Source organism: Vipera ursinii (assembly GCF_947247035.1).
Source record: "Vipera ursinii genome assembly, chromosome: 7".
Lineage (NCBI taxonomy): Eukaryota > Metazoa > Chordata > Lepidosauria > Squamata > Viperidae > Vipera > Vipera ursinii.
The window spans coordinates 1,070,321-1,090,442 of NC_139521.1; the positions used below are offsets into that span (position 1 = coordinate 1,070,321).

Here is a 20,122-nt window from a genome sequence, read left to right on the forward strand (position 1 = left end):
CTTTAGCGGCTTATTATACCCACATTTCTTCTCCTAGTTTATCTACCCCTCGAAACTCAATCGATTCTTCAGCAGTACTTACCGTGCCGCAGATTAGAAAATACCTTCCCAACAAATGGAGCGTAGTTCTTAATAATAGTTGGTTATATAAAGGTAAAGGTTCCCCCGCACATGCGTGCTAGTCGTTTCCGACTCTAGGGGCCAGTGCTCATCTCTGTTTCAAAGCCGAAGAGCCAGCGCTTGTCCGAGGACGTCTCCGTGGTCATGTGGCCGGCATGACTAGACGCCAGAGGCGCACGGAACGCTGTTACCTTCCCACCGGAGCGGTCCCTATTTTAATACTTGCATTTTTTACGTGCTTTCGAACTGCTAGGTTGGCAGAAGCTGGGACGCGTAACGGGCGCTCACTCTGCTACGCGGCACTCGGGATTCGACCCGCCAAACTGCCGACCTTCTGATCGACAAGCTCAGCGTCCTAACCCACTGAGCCACCGCGTCCCTTGTAGTTGGTTATAATTGCCCATTTAAATAATATACTGAGCTAAAAGCCTTTGGGTGCACCCCTGGAAAAAAATGTGCAATTTGGTTTCTCCCAAAAGTGGAACATAAATTTATTTATTTATTTATTTATTGATGGGATTTATATCCCGCCCTATTTCCCGAAGGACTCAGGGCGGCTAACAACAAAACATATAATAAGTACAGAAATCAAGATAAAAATGAAATTGAGAACATCAGTGCAATAAATTAAAATTAGAGAATTTAAAAATGAATTAAAAATACTAAAGCACAAAGTTTGTGCTTGCAAAATCAGAAATTAAGGTAATCCGATCGTGTTGGGGTTGTGTAATTAAAATAAAGGAGACGGTGAGGAAAAGGTCACAAGGCACTTCTCCTGTCCGTAAGTCTATGGAGCTAATTTTTCAAATACGCGTTAAGAGTTTGGTCAAATCCAAAGAAAGTTTTTCAGGATGCTGGGAACAGAATGAAGCATTAATGTTCCATAAACCCGGGCCAAAGAATAAGGTGTGAAGCGTTAACCTTTGACCCAGGAAAACGTTCATCCTGGGACAGACCGAGTTTTCTGCCCCTCTCAACCAGGGGGGAAGGGAGTTTGAAATAAAACCCGGCCAATAAAACTAGCAAGGCAATGAATTTCTTTTCAGTCGTCTGCATTCTCAGAAACAGGAAACCCAAGGAAATCTACAGGCAATGTTAAAAGTGGCCGGACTGGTCCCGTCAGAGCTTAGGTGAAGAGGTGTGTTTATTTTCTGAAAGAGGACATTGTGAGGCCAGCCTGACTTCGCTCAGGAGCGCAACCGCTGCTAAGGCTTTGAACTTCAGGGTCAGCAGGAAAGGCCATGGCCCAATCTGGGTTGGATCCCCTGCTGTAAAAGGAAAGGAGTCGGTGCAGGAAAAGGCTTCCATCTCCATCTCCCTCACGGAGGGGAAGGGCCACGGAATCCAAGGCTCGTGGCGGAGAAAAGCAGAGACAGCACAGCAATCGGCAGAGTCGCCTTCCCCATCGCTCCCCATTCCGGTACCGATGCTAAATCTAGATCTAAACCGAAGACCAGTAAAGGAGAATGTCTGTAGCTCAGGGTTGACCTGAGGGGTCCTGGGTGCCCTCTGAGCTGGGTGGTTTTCTGGCAGGTAACTAGGTAACATCGTCAGGGCTAATAGTGGGTGCAGATTGCTGTCGGTTTGCGTCCAAGCAACTGCCAAAGAAGCCAACTGCAAGCAGCCCACCCAAAGATCTTCTAAGGCCACCCCCACCAGCACTGGCAGGGCAAGCCACCATAATATAAACTGAGAACAAACCCCGCTTCCTAACTAGCCTTTTCCTAGCTTGGGCGACGAGACGTCTGCAAGAAAACAAGCAAGCTGAGAGAGCAGCAAGGACCCCTCAAACGGAGGGCGGCCAGCAAATTTAAACCATCCTTGCTTGCCTGGAGTTATCCGGGCACTGTGAGCTGAAGCCCACGGACACCGTGGCTGGAAAGAGGGACTTACAACTGCTGAGTTACGTGGCATACTTTTTTCCTCTTCCAACTCATCTGAATTTCATGAGGAACAATTAATTTTCTCCTGGAGACAAACAGCTCTTCCCTTCCTGCTAATTAACTAAAGTGGAGCAAACAAGTTGTTCAGGAAATTTTTTATCAAGAATTCTGCCCGCCTCCTTCGGCCTTTAAAATTGTCTGGCAAACATTTCACCGAGTTATTTCCCTGGTTTGAATCGGCAAGGAAGCTGCAACAGGTGCGTTTCTGTGCTGCAAAACACACGGTCAAAATCTCCCACTAGCCTTCCAGCTGGTTTTATTTTAATGTGCTTCGGATTTCGACAAACGGAGGGAATCTATCCCATGAAAGAATTAGTGAAGGGAGTCAGAATTACCTGTAAATTTTAAATCTAATTCAGAACACATTTAGTGCGATTCTCCTCAGTTATGTATCTAACAATTGTCACCTTCCATCACATTAAAATATATAATTTCCCAAGAATTTTTGAAGTTCTCCGAGCGGCGTGGGCTTTACACTTCTGCCATGTAACAGAATATTCAAAAACAATCCTATCAACTATCCAGGCCATATTCCAATGAGTGAGCAGAATTTCTACAGGACTGGTCCATGTATTGGGAAAAAACATCTTGTATCATTAGAAAAATAACGAACAAAACCTGAGTCAGGTTCTCAAGGTATTCCTAGCATAGCATGGCCCTATTTCCTAAGAATACGTGTTTTGTACTGTATACTTTTATTACAGAGAACGCCACTGCTGCAACTCTGGATGCTACCGCAATAACAAAAATGGGAAGCTGGAGATAAGATTGCCATACCGATTTAAAAGTGCAGATTTCAGGGGGAAAAATAGTACAGCTATTCATTCACCTCTTGTTTTCGCTTCCATATAAACTGCTTATTTTAGCGCTAACCAGTATATCAAGAAACTGTAAACTTAATTTTTATAGCTCAGCAAAATGACTAACACGGTGTCACTAAGCCAGATTAAAATATATTACACGCTTGTATCAAAAGCCTTGCTCCTGAATTTCCTTATTTTTGTAGAGTTAACTATTGTCAAAGCAGTAGCAAAGCTAGCATTTGTGTCTGACAGTCACAAAAAATATTAATCTTACTGCAACGAACTACCCAGTCACACATTCTAGATCACGTTAGATCGCACTGAAGCCCCCTTGTATAAATGTGGAATTCTAGCGCTGTCAACCTTCTGAATGTTACAGGATGAAGAAGGCCCTTTCACAAGAAAATACGGCTTGAAGAATATTTGGACTGTGCTAAAAATCATTACCTCTTTGTATTTCTCGGCAAATCTTCCAAATTTTTCTATCATTTCAGCCACAAAAATAACATCCATTTTATCAGAAAAGTTTGCTGCTTCTACAGTGTAGGCCAAGAGCTGCCGGGCGGTGGCTACAGCATTGGTGAGGTTCAGCGGCATCTGCAACGAGGGACAACACGCCGCATTAAAGGTGCAGAGAAAAGGCGCTCACAAAACACATCCCAGAAATCAGAAACGGATTGGAAACCTACGGCCCGAGCTGGCCAAAACGCTGCAATAACGGAGTGCAGCTTTGTTTTTGTAAAAACTCAGGAAACCTTTCGGCCTCCTGCGACATCATAAAGCTGCCTAAATCCAACTTCACTGGGCATTGAAGAAAACACATAAAGATATAGCACTAAACATTTTCCTCTCCTATTTTATTCGGAGTAACTTCTCATCGTCCACCTCAGAATCATTCAGAGATGATGGCTCCCAACACCTGTTATTTATTTGGGCTGGGCTACTTATTGGAAATATACCTGAGCTGCTCCGATGATTTTCACTAAGGAGAAGGATACAAAGCTGCTAAATAAACTACTGAGACGCCAAATAAGACTTCCTAAGCTTCAAACGCAGACCTTACTATGAATAAGGCATAAACAGCAAGTAACAGCAATAGCACTAGGACTTATACACCGCTTCATAGTGCCTTACAGCCCTCTCTAAGCCATTTACAGAGACAGCATATCGCCCCCCAACAATCTGGGTCCTCATTTGACCAACCTCGGAAGGACGGAAGGCTGAGTCAACCTTGAGCCGGTCAGGATCGAACGGCCAAACCTCTGGCAGCCGGGAGTCAACAGGGCTGCACTCTAACCACTCTGCCACCAAGCCTCTTAAAGAAGCTGCTTTAATGGACAGCTTCTACCTTTTACAGGAAGCTTTTACTTTATAAAGCAGAGGCCCCCAGCCTCTTGGGCACCAGGGACCACCGGTTCCGTGGAGAGAGGTTTTTCCACGGACCGGAGGGGGCCTGGTTTTGTGTGCTGCCTGCATCCCGCGGGTGGGGCTTTGCTTGTTTGTGCGGACAGGTTGCTGGTATGCCGTGGCCCGGTACCGGTCCATGGACCGGGGGTTGGGGACCCCTGCTGTAAAGAATTCTTTAGGAACGAACCAACGAACCAAACAAAATGTACTGCCTACTTCGTAAAAGAATTCTTTGGCAACAGCAGCAAAAAACTAGTATCAGTCAAAAACACAGCACAACGATCGGCAGGTGTTCACGTTCGTTAATTCTCTATTTAAATAGACACAGAGATTGCTAAATGGCAATAGGGATCCCGGATCTGTTGAATTATAAATGCATTTCAAGAGACATCATCAGTATGAAAAGCCGCTCACAAAAGGCGGGTGCGAAGGGCCACGGCTAACCTGATTGAACATATAGAGGACCCGGGTGGCATCGTTTGCGTACTGGCAACGGGAGTAGTCCCCTTCGGCCCAGAGGCCTCCCCTGCCACACCTCCGCCAGGCCCTCCTCTCGTCCTGAGAGCTGCCCATGTAGATGCCGCTGCCAGCCGAGTACCGCGTGCAGAGCACCTGGGCAGTCAGGCCCGCCAGAGTTCTGGGCCACCTGGAGAGAGGGAGACAAGAGAGGACATGTGCTGACACGGCGGCAGGAGGCAACGTCCTCACGGGAGAACAAAGTCCGGCCAGCTGCCCTGTGGGAAAGCATCTGTGGGACAAGCGTGACCTGGGCGATGCCAGAGTCTCCGAGGACATCTTCACCCTGTCGGCACCACTGAAGGAGTGACTTTCTCAGCCTCATTTCCGGCGTAGTAATTAAAATGACTGACATAAGAGCTTAAGGGCGCGTTGGAGCGTTCTCCTTTTTATTCTCATTATCATAACTTGAAGGACTGGTGTCAAGCCGCCTGCTAAATAAAGACACCGGCTCTGCGTGTTTTTTTTTAAAATTACCCCAGTTCAGAAAAGAAATAGCTCATTATTTGGGGGGGGGAAGGAAAAGAAGGTTGGGTGACGCTCGAGTTAAAAGGGCTACCGACATAGTTTTTTTACACCTCTCATCACCCACCTGAAGTCCCCTTTGTTGTTGACCACTCTCTCCGGTGGGCAGTACCGGGCAGAGCTGTTCAGGACCACAATGTCCACCGTCCTCGAATTATTCCCACGCCTGGAATGCACGTGGCACCCCCAATTTCCAGTAGATCCAGCTTGAATATTTGAGATGGTCAGGGCGCTTTGGTGATAACAAGCAAGAGCAGCATTAAAAATGGTACCAAGTCACTCCCAAAACACCAACTATTTTACTGGCAAGGAACAATGAGTTATTCTATACTGGGGTGGGCGGCTGTGGCATCTCTACGTCACGTGGACCTCGACCCCCAGAATTCCCGAGGCTGAAGTCCACAGGGTGTAAATTTGACATAGCTGCCCACCCGTTCTACATTAAGGCCTCCAAAACTAACTATGATGTGCCTTCACAAGCAGCCGGACATCCGACCAGGCGAGGTTGTAGGATCTTGCCAATGCACAAGAACTGATCGCTCCACCCAGCAGCTTCTCCAAACTACCGCTTAAAAACCAACACGGAGCTTTTACGTTAGAAAACTCGGCGCAAACGAGATGAGAGGAACTGTCACAATTATACAACGCAGTGGATGAGCAGATTTCTACGGCGTGGGAGAACGAGCAGTTTCCTTTTGCTTTTTTAAAAAATATTCAGGAGATTCTTTTAGGAGAGGGGATAATTACGAAGCCCGTCAAGAGAAACTATTTAGAGTTCTTTTAAGTAGCAATTACCTACTGGGAGAAATCCCCTTGTATAAACAGGCACAGCATACGCGTCTCGGTGCCCATTTCATAAAAGGGTTAAGAATAGATGGAAGAAGCAGCGTTATTTATCCTTCTTACCTTGCAATGACAGAGCAGTTACGAATCATGTTCTTCTCCACAAAAATTCCCTGGGATTCATCCGTTTCCACAATCTTCCCGTCCTGATACCACAGAACCTGCATGTCTTGGTCAATGTAGGAGACCATGCACTGGAAGGGCAGACTGTCTCCTTCAAATACAAGCTGCCGATGGGAGGGGGTCATGGAGAAGGACGGCAGCTCCAGGGGAGGGTCTGTTTTCCGGGGGGGGGGAGGGGAGACAAAAAAATGCACAACGTGATTTTAGCTATACCCTGACGTACAAGAAATACAGGCAGTCCTCATTTTACAGCCCAAAAATAAGCCCAAAATTTCTACTGCTAAGTGAAACATTTGTTAAGTGAGCTCTGCCACATTTTACAACCTTTCTTGCCACAGTTGTTAAGTGAATCACTGCAGTTGTTCTGTTAGCATATTCATTTTGTTGCTTTGGCAAAATGGATGGTTAAGCAAATATAGGGCACAAGTAGATAGATTGTGCCAAGACAAGAAAAACTGTGACACTGAATATGCAAACTCTCATTCTTATATGAACAGAACTGATTGTTACCAAAGCACAGGCCTCAAAACATTATCAAGTAAACTTATTTTACAGAGAGCAGGTGAAATGCGCTTCCTTTTGTGTGGCTAAGGAAAAGATTACTGTTGTTCTGCTACATGTTCTGAATTAGTTACGTACTGTATTTTTTAAAGCTAAAGATAGAAAAAACAGCGTATGAAGAATTGAAAAAATAAGCTACATGTTTTACTATCGTTTTGTTAAAGAGAATTTAGGCCCAAGAGATTCAGGAACAGAAAATATTCACTTTTTGAACAATACTTGTTAACAAAATCAGCATTTTTTTAAAAAAAATCCAATCATGACGGCGGAGCAGCATCATAAATGTCAATGATAAAACATCAAATTGTAAGAAAATTAGAAGAGAAAAATTTATGCCGGAGAGAAACCTGACGCATTCATTTTAAATTGATGATCACTGTGCCGTAGCATTCTTACCACATGTTAGAAGCCCTTGCTTTACACTCAAAATTGGCTGAGCCTGTAGTGATTTTGGATATGCACATCTGGTGTCACGAACAGTTATATTTCTTTCTTGTAACCACTGTTGCATCCATAGCATATTACAATCACAAAGCAGATAATCTGTCTGGAATTCGCTGAAATAATTAAAAAAGGAATCAATATAATTAAGCTTAAAATAATTGAAATTCAGCAATTAAAATTCCCAGGATCAAGCTATAGCTTCACTGTTAAGTTCTAAAATTTTAACAACTTTTTTTTAAAAAAATAAAATCAAATAGGGCACAATTGCTTTATTACATTTTAGTATAAAGTCATGACAATTAGAAATAGTATGAAATGGCACATGTTTATACTCTTAGCCTCAGAGTCTTGGAATCATGAAGAAACCTAATAAAGAGATTACAAAATGTACTGAAGAATTAGATTATGTCCAGCAAATAACTCATACAGCAGTACTTACAGAGCTTTTAATGAGGTTAGATGATCAAAGGTTCCTTGGGCAAGCAAAGAAAATAAGTTTCCTGACAGATTTCTAGGAAATGATGGAAAAACAAACATTTTAGAAGCCTGCAATGAGTCAACCCAGTCACATCAACTCTTACGTACATTTCAGAATTTCATGATTTCTCTTCCTTTCAAGGGCCAAGAATATACCATATATGGGCTTATAAGCAGCCTGAAGGGTTTTTTTGCCGATTTTGAAAATTTTGGGACACGCAAGCTCATTAATGCCTATCTGTTGAGGGTATATGATGCCCTCTGAATTGATGCATCCCAAAGTTATACTACTCTGTTCTTTGTTATGGAAAACCTGTAGAGCTGTAAGTGTACCCAGAGACACGTAGCACCAGAAATCCTGCATAGATTTATTTTGCGCTTCTGATAGTACATTTAAAGCAAAAGCGACTGAAAAGTCACGGAATAATGTTTCCACAAATTTTGACTACACAGAAAGAAAGTCGTGTATGATGCCTTTGCATACATTCCACAATCCCTACCAACCCTTAGTAAGATTACGTATTTTGATACAGCCGTAACAAGATTGTGTCAACACATCACTCGGCGCTTGATGATTAAATAGCAGCTTAAGAAACAGCATAGGAATTAATTCATGGAACGTGCATGGAAAGGGAGAGCAAGAACTAAAATGCAGGTAAGAAGAAATTTAGAAGAAGCCACCAGATGCAGAATATGCAGACGTTGGTAGTTAATGAAAGGAATGGACAAACCCTACTACAGTGGCTAATGGAGGAAAAACACCCCTGGGAACTAGGTCTCTTCTCTGCACCGCTTGCTTTTCGAAAGGGACAGCCTCTCCAGATGTTCTCTGCTCCACGTGAGGCGGCCTCTTCTCTCTCCAGCCCCTCTAACACTATTGCTAAGCACATTGATTTGTGCTTTAGATTGTAAGCCGCCCTGAGTCTTCGGAGAAGGGCGGGATATAAATGGGATTAAAAAAAACAAACCACAGACACACACCATTCTCATTCTTTTCCACTTCATTTAATAAAGGTTTTACTTTATGTTTTTTATGAAGTAACAAATACATCAAACTTAACTTACAGTCTAACGAGGTTTGTTAATCCTTTAAAGATATCTGCATTCAGGCATCCTATTTGGTTATTGGTTAGATCTCTGTTAAAAGAGGGACAAGATATGAAAAACTGCTATATATATAATTAGACGCCTTTATCAAATCACAGAACATAGGTCTCCCAGCCCCACCCACCCCGCCTCCTCACGTAAGCAGCAGATCAGTAAATGAGTCGAGATTCAGAAAATTCAGCTTTATGTGACCTCATATCCTGTTCTCCATCCTCTCTGTGCTGTAACATTAGTTCCAGAACGAATCTGTCCCGGGCAGGAGGTTATTGGTAATTACAAACACTGCAGAACTGAAACAAGATGCCCCTAATGCTGTAGACAACATACTAAAGAATGTTAGGGCCGCACAGCTCAATAAGCCAATTCAGCAACTAGAAGTAAATCATCAACTCGAGGAACATTCTCAGAGTAATTCTACTTTACGGAAGAATCCGATGAATATATTGACATTGGAGAAATCAGATTTGCAGGAAACGCTACGTGCCAGCTGAGTTTATTCTCCATTAAGTATGAATGGAGTTGAAACTTGTCTTAAAAATATGTCCACATCACCCTTTTATCCTGGGGGAACCATCAGAAAAATATTCAGATTTCAGGGAATACCCGATTAAAACAAAAATCACAAAACTACAAAAAAATACACAATTCATTTTTAACCTGCACAAATGGGCTTTGCCACGTTTACCAGAACAGTAAAGTGGCATGTTGATAACTGAATAGCAGCATGTAAAAAAAAAAAAAAGCTCCACTGCTATGGGCACTACGTGCAAAGATGAAAAATAAAATAAAAATCTCAAGTATCTTGTAGAACATAGGACTGGTCTATACCTTTCGGGAATACGGACTCACGAGTAGGGAGCTGAATGAACATTATACACACTATTCTAAAACAGAAAACGTTTGGGTTTAAGCGAAGCTAACTAGACATTGCAAATTGTGCTTGTGGATTTAAGCTACCCCACCTTCGCATTGTAACATTTCAATTTATATCCAAGTTATAATAAGGTCAACACTTACAATCTTTTCAGGGACGTAAGTCCTAGAAAAGCTCCTGGATCTATCACACTAATGAGATTGTTCTTGAGATCCCTGTTTCAAAAAAAAAAAAAGAAAGAAAAAAAATAGAAAAGCAAAACAGAATAGTATATTAACAGAAATATTATCACCTTGTGACCGTTAATCCCCATTCACCCGAGCACCATGGGTGTTCTTGGCTCCACTCGCGCAATGGGAGTTCCTGCGCGCACAAACGTGGGCATTTACCCCTCCCACAAAGCCACCTCTCCTTCCCCCCCCTCCAAAAGGTTGGGGAACTCTGCTTTAAGAAACATCCTTTGGAAATATTCACCCAAACTATTTTTGGGGGAGGGGGAAAACACCTTTTGAAGCAATTAATTGCATGTTACGTTCCTGGTAGGAAACCTACTTATTTAAGTACTTCTGCTGCAATATTTTCTTTGAACAAGTTTAATTATTTTTAAAGGCAGGAGGATTTTGACTTTAAGAATGCTAAGCCACGTCAGTGTAAAAACTTACAATCGCTCCAGAAGGCTCAGTCCGGCAAAGGAGCCGTTCTTCAGACCAGATATCTTATTGTTGCTCAGAATTCTACAACGCAAAGAGAAAATCCATTATAAGAGAAGTCCTCTAAAAATGTTTCAGTCGTTTGCAAAGATGTTTGGTTTCATTCCTTTCTCCCAGTCTTAAATCTCTTACATTCAGTAGGTGAATTAATATAAAAGTAATTATGTGATTTATTAGGTGGATATCATGTGATGAACCAGGGTCTCTTAGCCCACCAAGACTCCTACTCAATTCTTAAATGTCAGAAGACACCAGGAAAGACAGAAGGGAAGTTGAATCTTTTCTCCCTATCTTTGCCCCTTTTCACTTCTTCTCAATCACACACACACACACACACACACACACACACACACACACGAAAGGGGGGAATGGATGGTACAAGTAGTTTGTTTGGACAGAATTCAATTTAGAACAAAATCACTTAAAGAAAGAAAAGAGTTTTCCTCAACTTAAGCAAACGATGGAGAAAGACATTTTTCAGTAGGCATTACTAAAACTCCTGGAATGGTGATGTTATATATATATATATATAGCAGTGGTTATTTCTAGAAGAATTAACAAGACAGGCTCGTAGATAAAGAAACCAATTTTATTATTTTACATCTTTTAAGGTTACAGGCAACCTAACTTTAGAATCAAAGGTATCTACATAAAAGCATTTAAATATTAAAAAAAAAAATAATCGGTGCATCTGAAGTAATCCAGAGAATAATAGTGTTCCTTAACAGAGAAGCTCCCCTGCAATATGGCACCATCATATGAATGAGGAGCAAGGAGGAAGAAAGTGTACCCAACGACTACTATAAATCTCAAAAAAGCTGTTCTGAGCAATATATAAAAAGAGGAACAAACAGCCACATGCTTCTCCCAGAAGAAGGAAGCAGAAGCCACCAGTGGCCACATGGAAAGCTTTCTAAAGCAAATATTTTTCTGGGAAGAGTTCCAGCAAAAACTGTGAAAGAATCATAATGAAAAGAAACCCCTTCACAGATGTCTACAGCTCTAATTTTAAATGTGATTCACCAATGTTTAGAGTATAAATTCAAAATCCAAATAGGCTCAAACATTACTTGTGGCTTGGTCCTGCCTATTTCGCTTGGAACTGTTAACCCTACGACCGTCCTTTCGAACCCAAACGATAGCTAAGCAAGAGGGAAGAGGAAGGCGGGGGGGGGGGCTGTCATTCTTCAGAAGAGACCTATTTAAAATAAAATCAATTTCCAAAGGCACTTTCATTCTTCGCCCTTAATCGACAAAGGGCTTCTTTAGGTTAAAACTTTTCAGCAGTATGTTTGTAAGTACTAGCAGTTACGTTGTATCCCCAGCTCCAGTGGAATAGAAAGATAATAGCTTTTTATTTTATTTTAAAGTTTCCTCTTTTTTTCCCCATTCTGCAGCGAGCCAATAAACTGCAGATGCCACCAGTGCCTACTTGGCAACAAAAAGAAACGGCGAGGGAAGTTGTGGCCTCTGAAAGAGAAGCAGGGCATTCGTTCATTCTCCATGGCAAAAGTCTTGGGATCTCCCCGATCTTAAAGTACAGCTCGCCCTCGAATTACAACCTTTTGTTATGATGTCACTGGGAAAAAAAAGTGACTCACGACCGTTTTTCACACACTTGCAAGAGCTGCAGCACCCCCAGGGTCACCCGATCAAAATCCAGAGGCTTGGCAACCGGCTCACATTTATGACGAGTGGGAGTGTCCCCCGGGGTCACGCGATCCCCTCTTGCCACCTTCCCACAAGCGAAGTCAACGGGGAAGCCAGACTCACTTAACCACCACCACGTGACTCGACTGAACAACTGCAGTGATTCGCTTAACAACTGTGGCCAACAAGGTCATGAAATGGGGCAAAACTCAGCTAACTGTCTTGCTTAGCAACAGAAATTTTAAGCTCAAGGGCCCTGCTCAGGATTTCAGCTCTACCCCGGCTGGAATGATGGACAAGCCCATCAACCCGTCTCAAAGGCGGAGGAGATTCTTCAGGCTGCAGATTGTGAGTTTTGCGGTTTGGAGCCGTATTTGCTTCAGGCCCCTTCAGTTATCTGTAGACAGTCCTCGACTTACAGCCATAATTGCAGTTGTCAAGTCGAGGCACCGTGTGACCAGATTTGATTTTCGACATGTTTCGCGGCCATGGTTAAGCGAACCCTGGTCGTTAAGTGAGTCCATTTTCTCCAATGGAAGGGGGGGTGTTTCTTTTTCTTTTGCTGGAATCCAGAAGTAAATGCTGGAACTTGTCAAAGAAAAACTGTCACAAATCACCGTCAGGTGTCCGAAAAAAAAGAGTCAGTTGCCCAGTGCGCAAAATGCGACTGCCAAGTGTGTGGGTGTGGTAACTTTGAAAAGAAGTCATAAGTGACCTTTCAGTGGAGGGGGGGGAGTGGTCATTAAAGTGGTCATTTGTCCGTGGAAGGCTGGCTGCCGTCCTTTCTCGAATTTGACATTTCTGCTTTGTTTCAAATCTTCACTTGCCTTTGACCTTCCTCTCTCCCAGGAAGCCTCTGACATCCACCGTGTCCCTTGGTGGCCCCGATTTTGCCCCAGCAATCTGTCCCCAATTTGTCTGATATCTTATCTAATCTAGCATTCTTCTCTTACTGGCCACCTTTGCGTAAATCTCTGTAAATTTTGCCCTGGAGTTGGCCCATGCTCCAAGGGATGACGATGACACTCAACTATGTTAACTTGGAAATTACAAATGCCCCAATGAAATTATAAATTCACCGGCAGCTTCTTGTTTCAGAGACTACCAATGCGATCATAAAGCCAAGTCCGTACAAACGAGGCCGTCTTTTCTGGTTCTCCGCAGCCTTGGATCTGCCTCCTTCCTTTTGGTGAGGCAGATAAACCGCCCTGAACACAGAACTGCTTCAAACTTTTTCAGCCATGTGGGAAATTAAATAAAGGTTACGTTGAAAAGCTAGTCAAATGCAAATAGGACGTTTTTTATTACTGGCTAACAATAATGGAAAAGAACAGGCAACTCTAACTCCTCCTTGCCCCTTTTCTGCGAGGCTTACTTTTAAAAAATTCTTAAATATTAAGATTAACGTTTAATCTTAAGGTTTTACAAAGATTTACGCATTCGTAAGTAATTTCATTATTTCTCAATTCTGATAGTAGTCTTTTTGAATACCTTAACATTTTAATAAAGCAAAGGAGTTTGTCTACCTACCACTGATTTTTTTTTAAAAAAAAGCAGAATGGGATGTTAGAACAAGGGAAGAAGAGAATTATTGATAAGGATCTCTACAGTAGTATAGTAGAATGTGGGTGGCACACAACTGAAACAAAACAGAAGTTTTATTTGAATATTTGGTCCTGGGCCACACAAACTATGCCAGTATGAAGAATTCATATTAAAATCCTTATTTATATTTATATCCAGCTGCAATCCCAGAGGATTCTTGATGGTCGCCAATACAAAAATGATATATAATACAATTAAAACATAGTAAAATCTTCCAACCCAGCACAAAAATCCAGCGGCCATTAATATGTAATCTCCACAATAAAAATAACATTTTAATGTAATCTTCAACCTAACCAGAAACAGATCTGAGATCGCCTCACATTTCAGTCAGAAGCGGTATGTCCCAAGTTTGAACATTTGCACCGAAAGTGGGAAATATCAAGAACGGCAATCACAATTACTGTAAATAAATCAAGTAATGATAGCAGCAGTGGTGATAATAAAATTTAATTACAATAATTAGAACAGCTTTTCTCAGTTCCTGCCAGAGGAGAAAGACAAGGAAAGAAATCAAGTAAATGAACAAAGCAGCAACGGCAATAATTATATCACTGCACACCTCTGCTTCTGGTGAGCTTTGCAAAAAGCCGGCATCGTAATCATAGTAGCCCTGCCTTCTTGGTATAGGGCAAAGACTAGATGTAGGCTGAATAAAAAAATCAAGCGCAGCTAGTCCTCGATGTACAAGAATTTGTTTAGTGACCGTTCAAAGTGACAATGGCACTGAAAAATGAGACTTATGATTTAGATGTTTCGACAACTGGCTCAGATTTTGGGAAGCCCGGATCGCTTAACAACCGTGTTATTAACAAGCACAGTAATTCACTTAACAAAGAAAGGTCATAAAGTGCGGCAAGAAAGGTCATAAAATAAGGCAAAACTCACTTGACCACTGTCTTGCTTAGCAAGAGAAATTTTGGACAGAACCGTGGTCGTAAAACGGGGACTACCTGTAATAATGGCAGGGATATTGTAAGGGCAGGCAGAAGAGCCAGAGCTGCCCGGCCTCCTTCGCAAAGGGTCAAGTTGGGCGTCCAGCCAAGAAAGGAATCCAAAGTACTACCACAGGTGGTCCTCACTTTCAACGCTTCATTTAGCGACCGCTCAGACTTACGACGCCAGCGGAAAAACTGACTTGGGACCATTTTTCACAGGGCCGCTGTAGAAATTTTGGGCTCGGTGGGGGCCATACGTTGAGAACTGCCTGTATTAGTGAATAAAAAAAACACGTATCCATTGTTGCCCTGCCATTTTATACGGATAAAACTGGGTACAAAAGGGAATCAAACAGCAGCAGATTGATAAGAGCAGGGGGAAAAACAGCAGGGGCCACCGGCTCAGGGCCTCCTCTGCAGAGGGCCAAACGGGCATCGATCGGTGAAGGAGAGCGCAGGAAGCCCAGCCTGGCACAGACACTAAAGCGAATCCCATCCTAGGAGGTGCAAAAGCCGCTTGGCCTCCCTTGCAGAGCGCCACAGCCCACAGAACAACAGAGCTGGACGGGACCGGGGAGGTCCTCTAGTCCAGCCCCCTGCTCAAGCAGGAGACCCTATGCCATCTGAGACCAGTGGCCGTCCAGACTCTTCTTCAAAGCCCCCCCCGTGACGGAGCCCCCACAGCCCCCCTCGGGAGGCAGAAGCCCCTCCGCTGCTGGCTGCACATCAGAGAAAGAGCATTTCCCACAAGCAAAAACAGCCGCAAGAGAGCCGAAATCCAAGGCCTCTCGGCCCCGCCTGCCTCGGAAAGTCGGGATACAAAACCAGTCGAATGGAGGAGGGTCGGGACAAAGGGCCGAGCGACTCCACGGAGCGAAGGGACAGGGAGTCCTCCACTTACGACCACAGTCTCGAGCCCAAACTTTCTGCGGTTAAGTGAGACATTCGTTCAGTTTCCCCCCATTTTATGACCTTTCTTGCCACAGTTCTTAACGGCAGCGCGGTCGTTAAGTGACCCTGGCTTTGCTGGTCAGAAAGTCTCAAAAGCAACTGTCATAAATCTGAACCAGATGACATTATGATCACAGGACCACGGGGAAGCTGCAGCAGTCGTAAAGTGCGAAAAAACAGCTGAAAGAAAGAAAGAAAGAAAGAAAGAAAGAAAGAAAGAAAGAAAGAGAGAGAAAGAAAGGACAAGCATAGAAATATTTAGCATATTAGGAAAATTGTGAATGAGAACAAATGCTGATTTGTGTTTTAACATCCATTGGAAAAATAATAGACTAAGATAATTTTAATTTTAATTTTATCTTAATTTCTGTATTTATTATATGTTGTTGTTAGCCGCCCTGAGTCCTTCGGGAGATAGGGTGGGATATAAGTCCCATTAATAAAATAAATAATAATAAATAATAAGCCCCTTATTTCATGACTGTTGTAACTCTGAACGGCCGCTGAACGAATTGCTGTAAGTCGAAGACCACCTGGGCCTGCCAGTTTACCAAGCGTCCCGAATTTTGATCACGTGACCACGGGGGAAGCCGCAGCGGTCGTCAAGTGTGGAAAACGGTCCCAAGTCGCCTCTTTCAGCGTCGTTGCCACCTTGAACGGCTAGCAAAAGATCTGCTGCTTAAGTGGAGGAGCGCCCGCAAGAGGGCCAATCGGGACAAAGGGCCGTCATAACTCCGGGAAGCCACGCTACTACGGAGAGGGACGAGAACCGCCAGAGCTGCCGTCTGCAAAGCCAACCCCGTCCCGGACGCCGCTTCGCTTCCCTGGCAAGGAGGGGAGCCAAGGGGGGACCCGGGCCCGGCATGGAGCCCACCTCCCAAGCCCCATCCTCTCAGGGGCCGGCGCGAAACTCGGAACGGTTGCTAAGCGAAGCGCCGTCAGTTGAGGACCGCAACGCAGGGAGGGAGTCAACAGAGGAGCCCAGAAACCATCCCTCTGAATGGTCACTAAGCGAGCTGCTGGAAGGAAGCCACCTGGCCGTAAGTCCCTTTTTCAGAGACGGTGTGAAACTCGGAACGGTCAGTAAGTGAACCGCCGTGAAGTTGAGGAGCGCCTGCAGGGAGGGAGCCAAGAGATGGGGGGGGAACCAGGCCCAGAAACGAACCTAGTGGGCAGACTGGCACTGGTCATTGAGCGAGGACTGCCTGAAAAGAGGCAGCCCAGGGGGGAACCAGGTCAGAAAGGAACTTAACTGGGTGGACTGGCACTGAACGGTCACTAAGCGAGGACTGCCTGCATGGAAGGAGCCGAGCCCCCCCCCCGGGGCCCAGAAAGATTAAAATAAGACTATATCACCCTGTCAACAAAAGTGCCTATAGTCAAGGCTATGGTCTTCCCAGGTGCAATGTATGGCTGTGAAAGTTGGACCGTAAGAAAGGCTGAGCGCCAAAGAATGGAGGCCTTTGAACTCTGGTGCTGGAGAAGACTCCTGCGAGTCCCTTGGACAGCAAGGCGATCAAACCGGTCAGTCCTAGAGGAGATCCACCCTGACTGCTCTTTAGAAGGCCAGATCCTGAAGCTAAAACTCAAATCCTTTGGCCACCTCATGAGGAGGAAGGACTCACTGGAGAAGAACCTAATGCTGGGAAAGATTGAGGGCGAGAGAAGAAGGGGACGACAGAGAATGAGGTGGCTGGATGGAGTCCCTGAAGCAGGAGGCGTGAGCCTCAATGGACTCCAGAAGATGGTAGAGGACAGGAAGGCCTGGAGGAATGTGGTCCATGGGGTCGCAATGGGTCAGACACGACTTTGCAACTAACAACAACAACAACAACAATATTGTTCTGGTTGCGACGCACGACCAAAGGAAGCAAATGAAGACTACGGCTGCCAGGCCCAGAAAGGAACCGGCTGCCCTGAACGGTCGCTAAGCGAACGGCCGCAAGTCGAGGACCGCCTGCAGCGCGAGGACAAAGCCGGGACGGGAGGGGGAGGCCTCCCGCGAGGGGGGGGCTGGCGCATGCGCACTGCGTCCGGGCCGCCCTCCTCCTCCTCCCCCCTCCCCCCCGCGCGGCGCGGCTACTCACAGGCTGACGGTCCTCTCGGGCAGGGCGCCGGGCGGCAGGACGTGGGCCAGCGCCAGGCTGCTGCACACCACCTTCTCCCCGGAGGCCCCGGCCGGCGGAGGGGCCTTGCTGCCCCGCGGGCGACCCCCGCCGCCGCCGCCGCCGCCGTCCTGCTTGCACCCGGCGGGCAGCCCCGCCGCCCCGCCGCCGCCGCCGCTCTCCACCAGCGCCGGCAGGAAGAGGAGGAAGAGCAGCCGCAGCCCCATCGCCGCCCTTCGAGGTAAGCCCGAGCGCCGCCGCCGCCGCCGGTAACGGCCGCCATCCAGGCCGGCCGAAGCGACCCTCCTCTGCTTTGCCTGTTGGCTGAGGAGACGCGCATGCGCGGCGCTCCGCGGCCCCGCCCCCTTCCCCCCCGGGCTTTAGCGCATGCGCGCGGCTCTCTTCGGCGCCCCTGTGCAGTTCCGCCCGGCTCGGCTCTTTGGTTGGGTTTTTTTCTTTGGCTCCTCCTGAAGCCCCGCAAGGCAGGACCGGGAGCGACGGAGGAGCTTCTCCACGGGGGGAGCACTTGGCCGGGGGAACGAGCCGCCTCCAGGAGGCTTTCAAGGAGAGACTGGACGGCCCCGGGGGGCTGGACTAGAGGACCTCCCAGGTCCCTCCCAACTCGCCTAGTCTAGTCCAGGGGTCTTCAAACTTGGCCCTTTTATGACTGGTGGACTTCAACTCCCAGAATTCCTCAGCCAGCAAAGCTGGCTGAGGAATTCTGGGAGTTGAAGTTCACCAGTCATAAAAGGGCCAAGTTTGAAGACCCCTGCTATATTCCATTCCATGATTCTATTCTGCTCTATTCCTCTTCCATATTCTATTCTGTTATTCCATTTTATTCTATTTATTATTATTATTATTATTATTATTTATTATTTATTATTATTATTATTTATTAAATTTAGATGCCGCCCTTCTCCCTAAGGACCCAGGGCGGCTCACAACAATAAAAAATTTAAAAACATAGAATACAAAAATTGAAAAAAGAATTAAACAACGACTATAAGAAATACGGGACAATGTGCACAACAAAAGCCTAATTAAAAATCTAGAGCCTCGGTGGAGCAGTGGGCTAAGGCCTCCTTAAGTAACACCAGCTGCCTGCCATTAGTGCAGGTTCGAGTCCCACCAGGCTCAAGGTTGACTCAGCCTTCCATCCTTCCCAGGTAGGTCAAATGAGGACCCAGATTGTTGGGGGCAATAAGCTGACTTTGTAAGAATGCCGCTTGGGTGTGTGTGTGTGTGTGAAAGCCCTAATAAGCAGGCATATACATAGAATGAAGGCTACTGCTAAGCTTGTAAGCCGCCCTGAGTCTTCGGAGAAGGGCGGGATATAAATGGAATTAAAATAAAAAAATAAAATAAATAAAATAAAAATCATGGTCAGTCCAGGCCCGCTTGTTGGAACATCCATGTCTTCAGGTCACGGCGGAAGGACCGAAGGTCAGGGGCCGTCCACAGGTCCGGAGGCAGTTTGTTCCAGAGGGTCGGCGCGCCCACAGAGAAGGCTCTCCCCCTGGGGGTCGCCGGCCGGCATTGCCCGGCCGACGGAACCCTGAGGAGGCCAACTCTGTGGGAGCGAACCGGGCGATGGGAGGTTGACAATGGCAGCAGGTGGTCTCACGAGTACCCCGGGCCTAACCCATGTAGGGCTTTAAAGGGAATTACCAGCACCTTGAATCGCACCCAGAGGGCAACCGGAAGCCAATGCAGCTCACGCAGGAGTGGTGTAACATGGGAGTATCGAGATCCTCCCACAAGCACCCGCGCGGCCGCATTCTGCACCAGTTGAAGCCTCCTGGTGCACTTCAAGGGCAGCCCCATGTAGAGAGCATTGCAGTAATCCAGGCGAGAAGTGACAAGGGCGTGGGTGACCGTGCATAGGGCATCTCTATAAAGTATTCTATATTCTATTCAGCTCTATTTCTATTCTATATTCTATTCTCTATTCTCTTCTCTTCCATTATTTCCCATCCCATCCTCCATTATCTATTCCCTTCCCTTCCTCCTCTGCTCAGCCTGAGGAGATGAGGCGTTGCTTGCTGCTAACTTTATGCATCACACCGATGCTTTTGGGATGGAACGAGAAAGGGATCCTGAAGTCCATGGTGCAGCTAGTCCTCAACTTATGACCACGACTGAGCCCAACTTTTCTGTTGCTATGTGAGACCTTTGTTGCCCCGTTTTACAACCCTTCTCGTCACACTTGTGTGCCTGGCTGAGGAATTCTGGGAGCTGAAGTCCACAAGTCATAAAAGGGCCGAGTTGGAAGACCCCTGCTTTAGAGCGGCGACTTACTCTCGGGGGATGCTGACCAAAGTGTCGGCCGAGCCAGCCTGGCTGCATAGAGAGAGGTAGCTTTTAAATCTTCAAGTTGCTGTTAGTTTGCGGCTCTGCTGAAGAACGCTTGCAGAATG

At 45.7% G+C, this 20,122-nt stretch overlaps 2 protein-coding genes across 6 annotated transcripts in view; one reads left to right on the forward strand and one right to left on the reverse strand.

Moving 5' to 3' along the window:
• The window catches only part of ADGRA3 (adhesion G protein-coupled receptor A3), a 31,888-nt gene extending 13,872 nt beyond the window's left edge, over positions 1-18,016 (reverse strand). Inside the window, exons 1-10 of the mRNA XM_083367615.1 lie at positions 17,685-18,016; positions 10,406-10,477; positions 9,887-9,958; positions 8,828-8,899; positions 7,725-7,796; positions 7,238-7,398; positions 6,221-6,434; positions 5,382-5,546; positions 4,718-4,919; positions 3,314-3,463 (exon numbers count right to left, since the gene is read on the reverse strand). Of these exons, the coding sequence (XP_083223741.1) occupies positions 3,314-3,463; positions 4,718-4,919; positions 5,382-5,546; positions 6,221-6,434; positions 7,238-7,398; positions 7,725-7,796; positions 8,828-8,899; positions 9,887-9,958; positions 10,406-10,477; positions 17,685-17,929 (1,425 nt within the window). The 5' untranslated portion in view covers positions 17,930-18,016. The remainder of the gene's footprint in view (positions 1-3,313; positions 3,464-4,717; positions 4,920-5,381; positions 5,547-6,220; positions 6,435-7,237; positions 7,399-7,724; positions 7,797-8,827; positions 8,900-9,886; positions 9,959-10,405; positions 10,478-17,684) is intronic.
• LOC310643339 (cytosolic beta-glucosidase-like) overlaps positions 17,708-20,122 on the forward strand; it is a 69,837-nt gene continuing 67,422 nt past the window's right edge. For all 5 annotated transcript variants that reach the window (XR_014493055.1, XM_083367678.1, XM_083367677.1 and 2 more), the window contains exon 1: positions 17,708-17,943. The gene's annotated coding sequence lies outside the window, so the exon portion shown is untranslated. The remainder of the gene's footprint in view (positions 17,944-20,122) is intronic.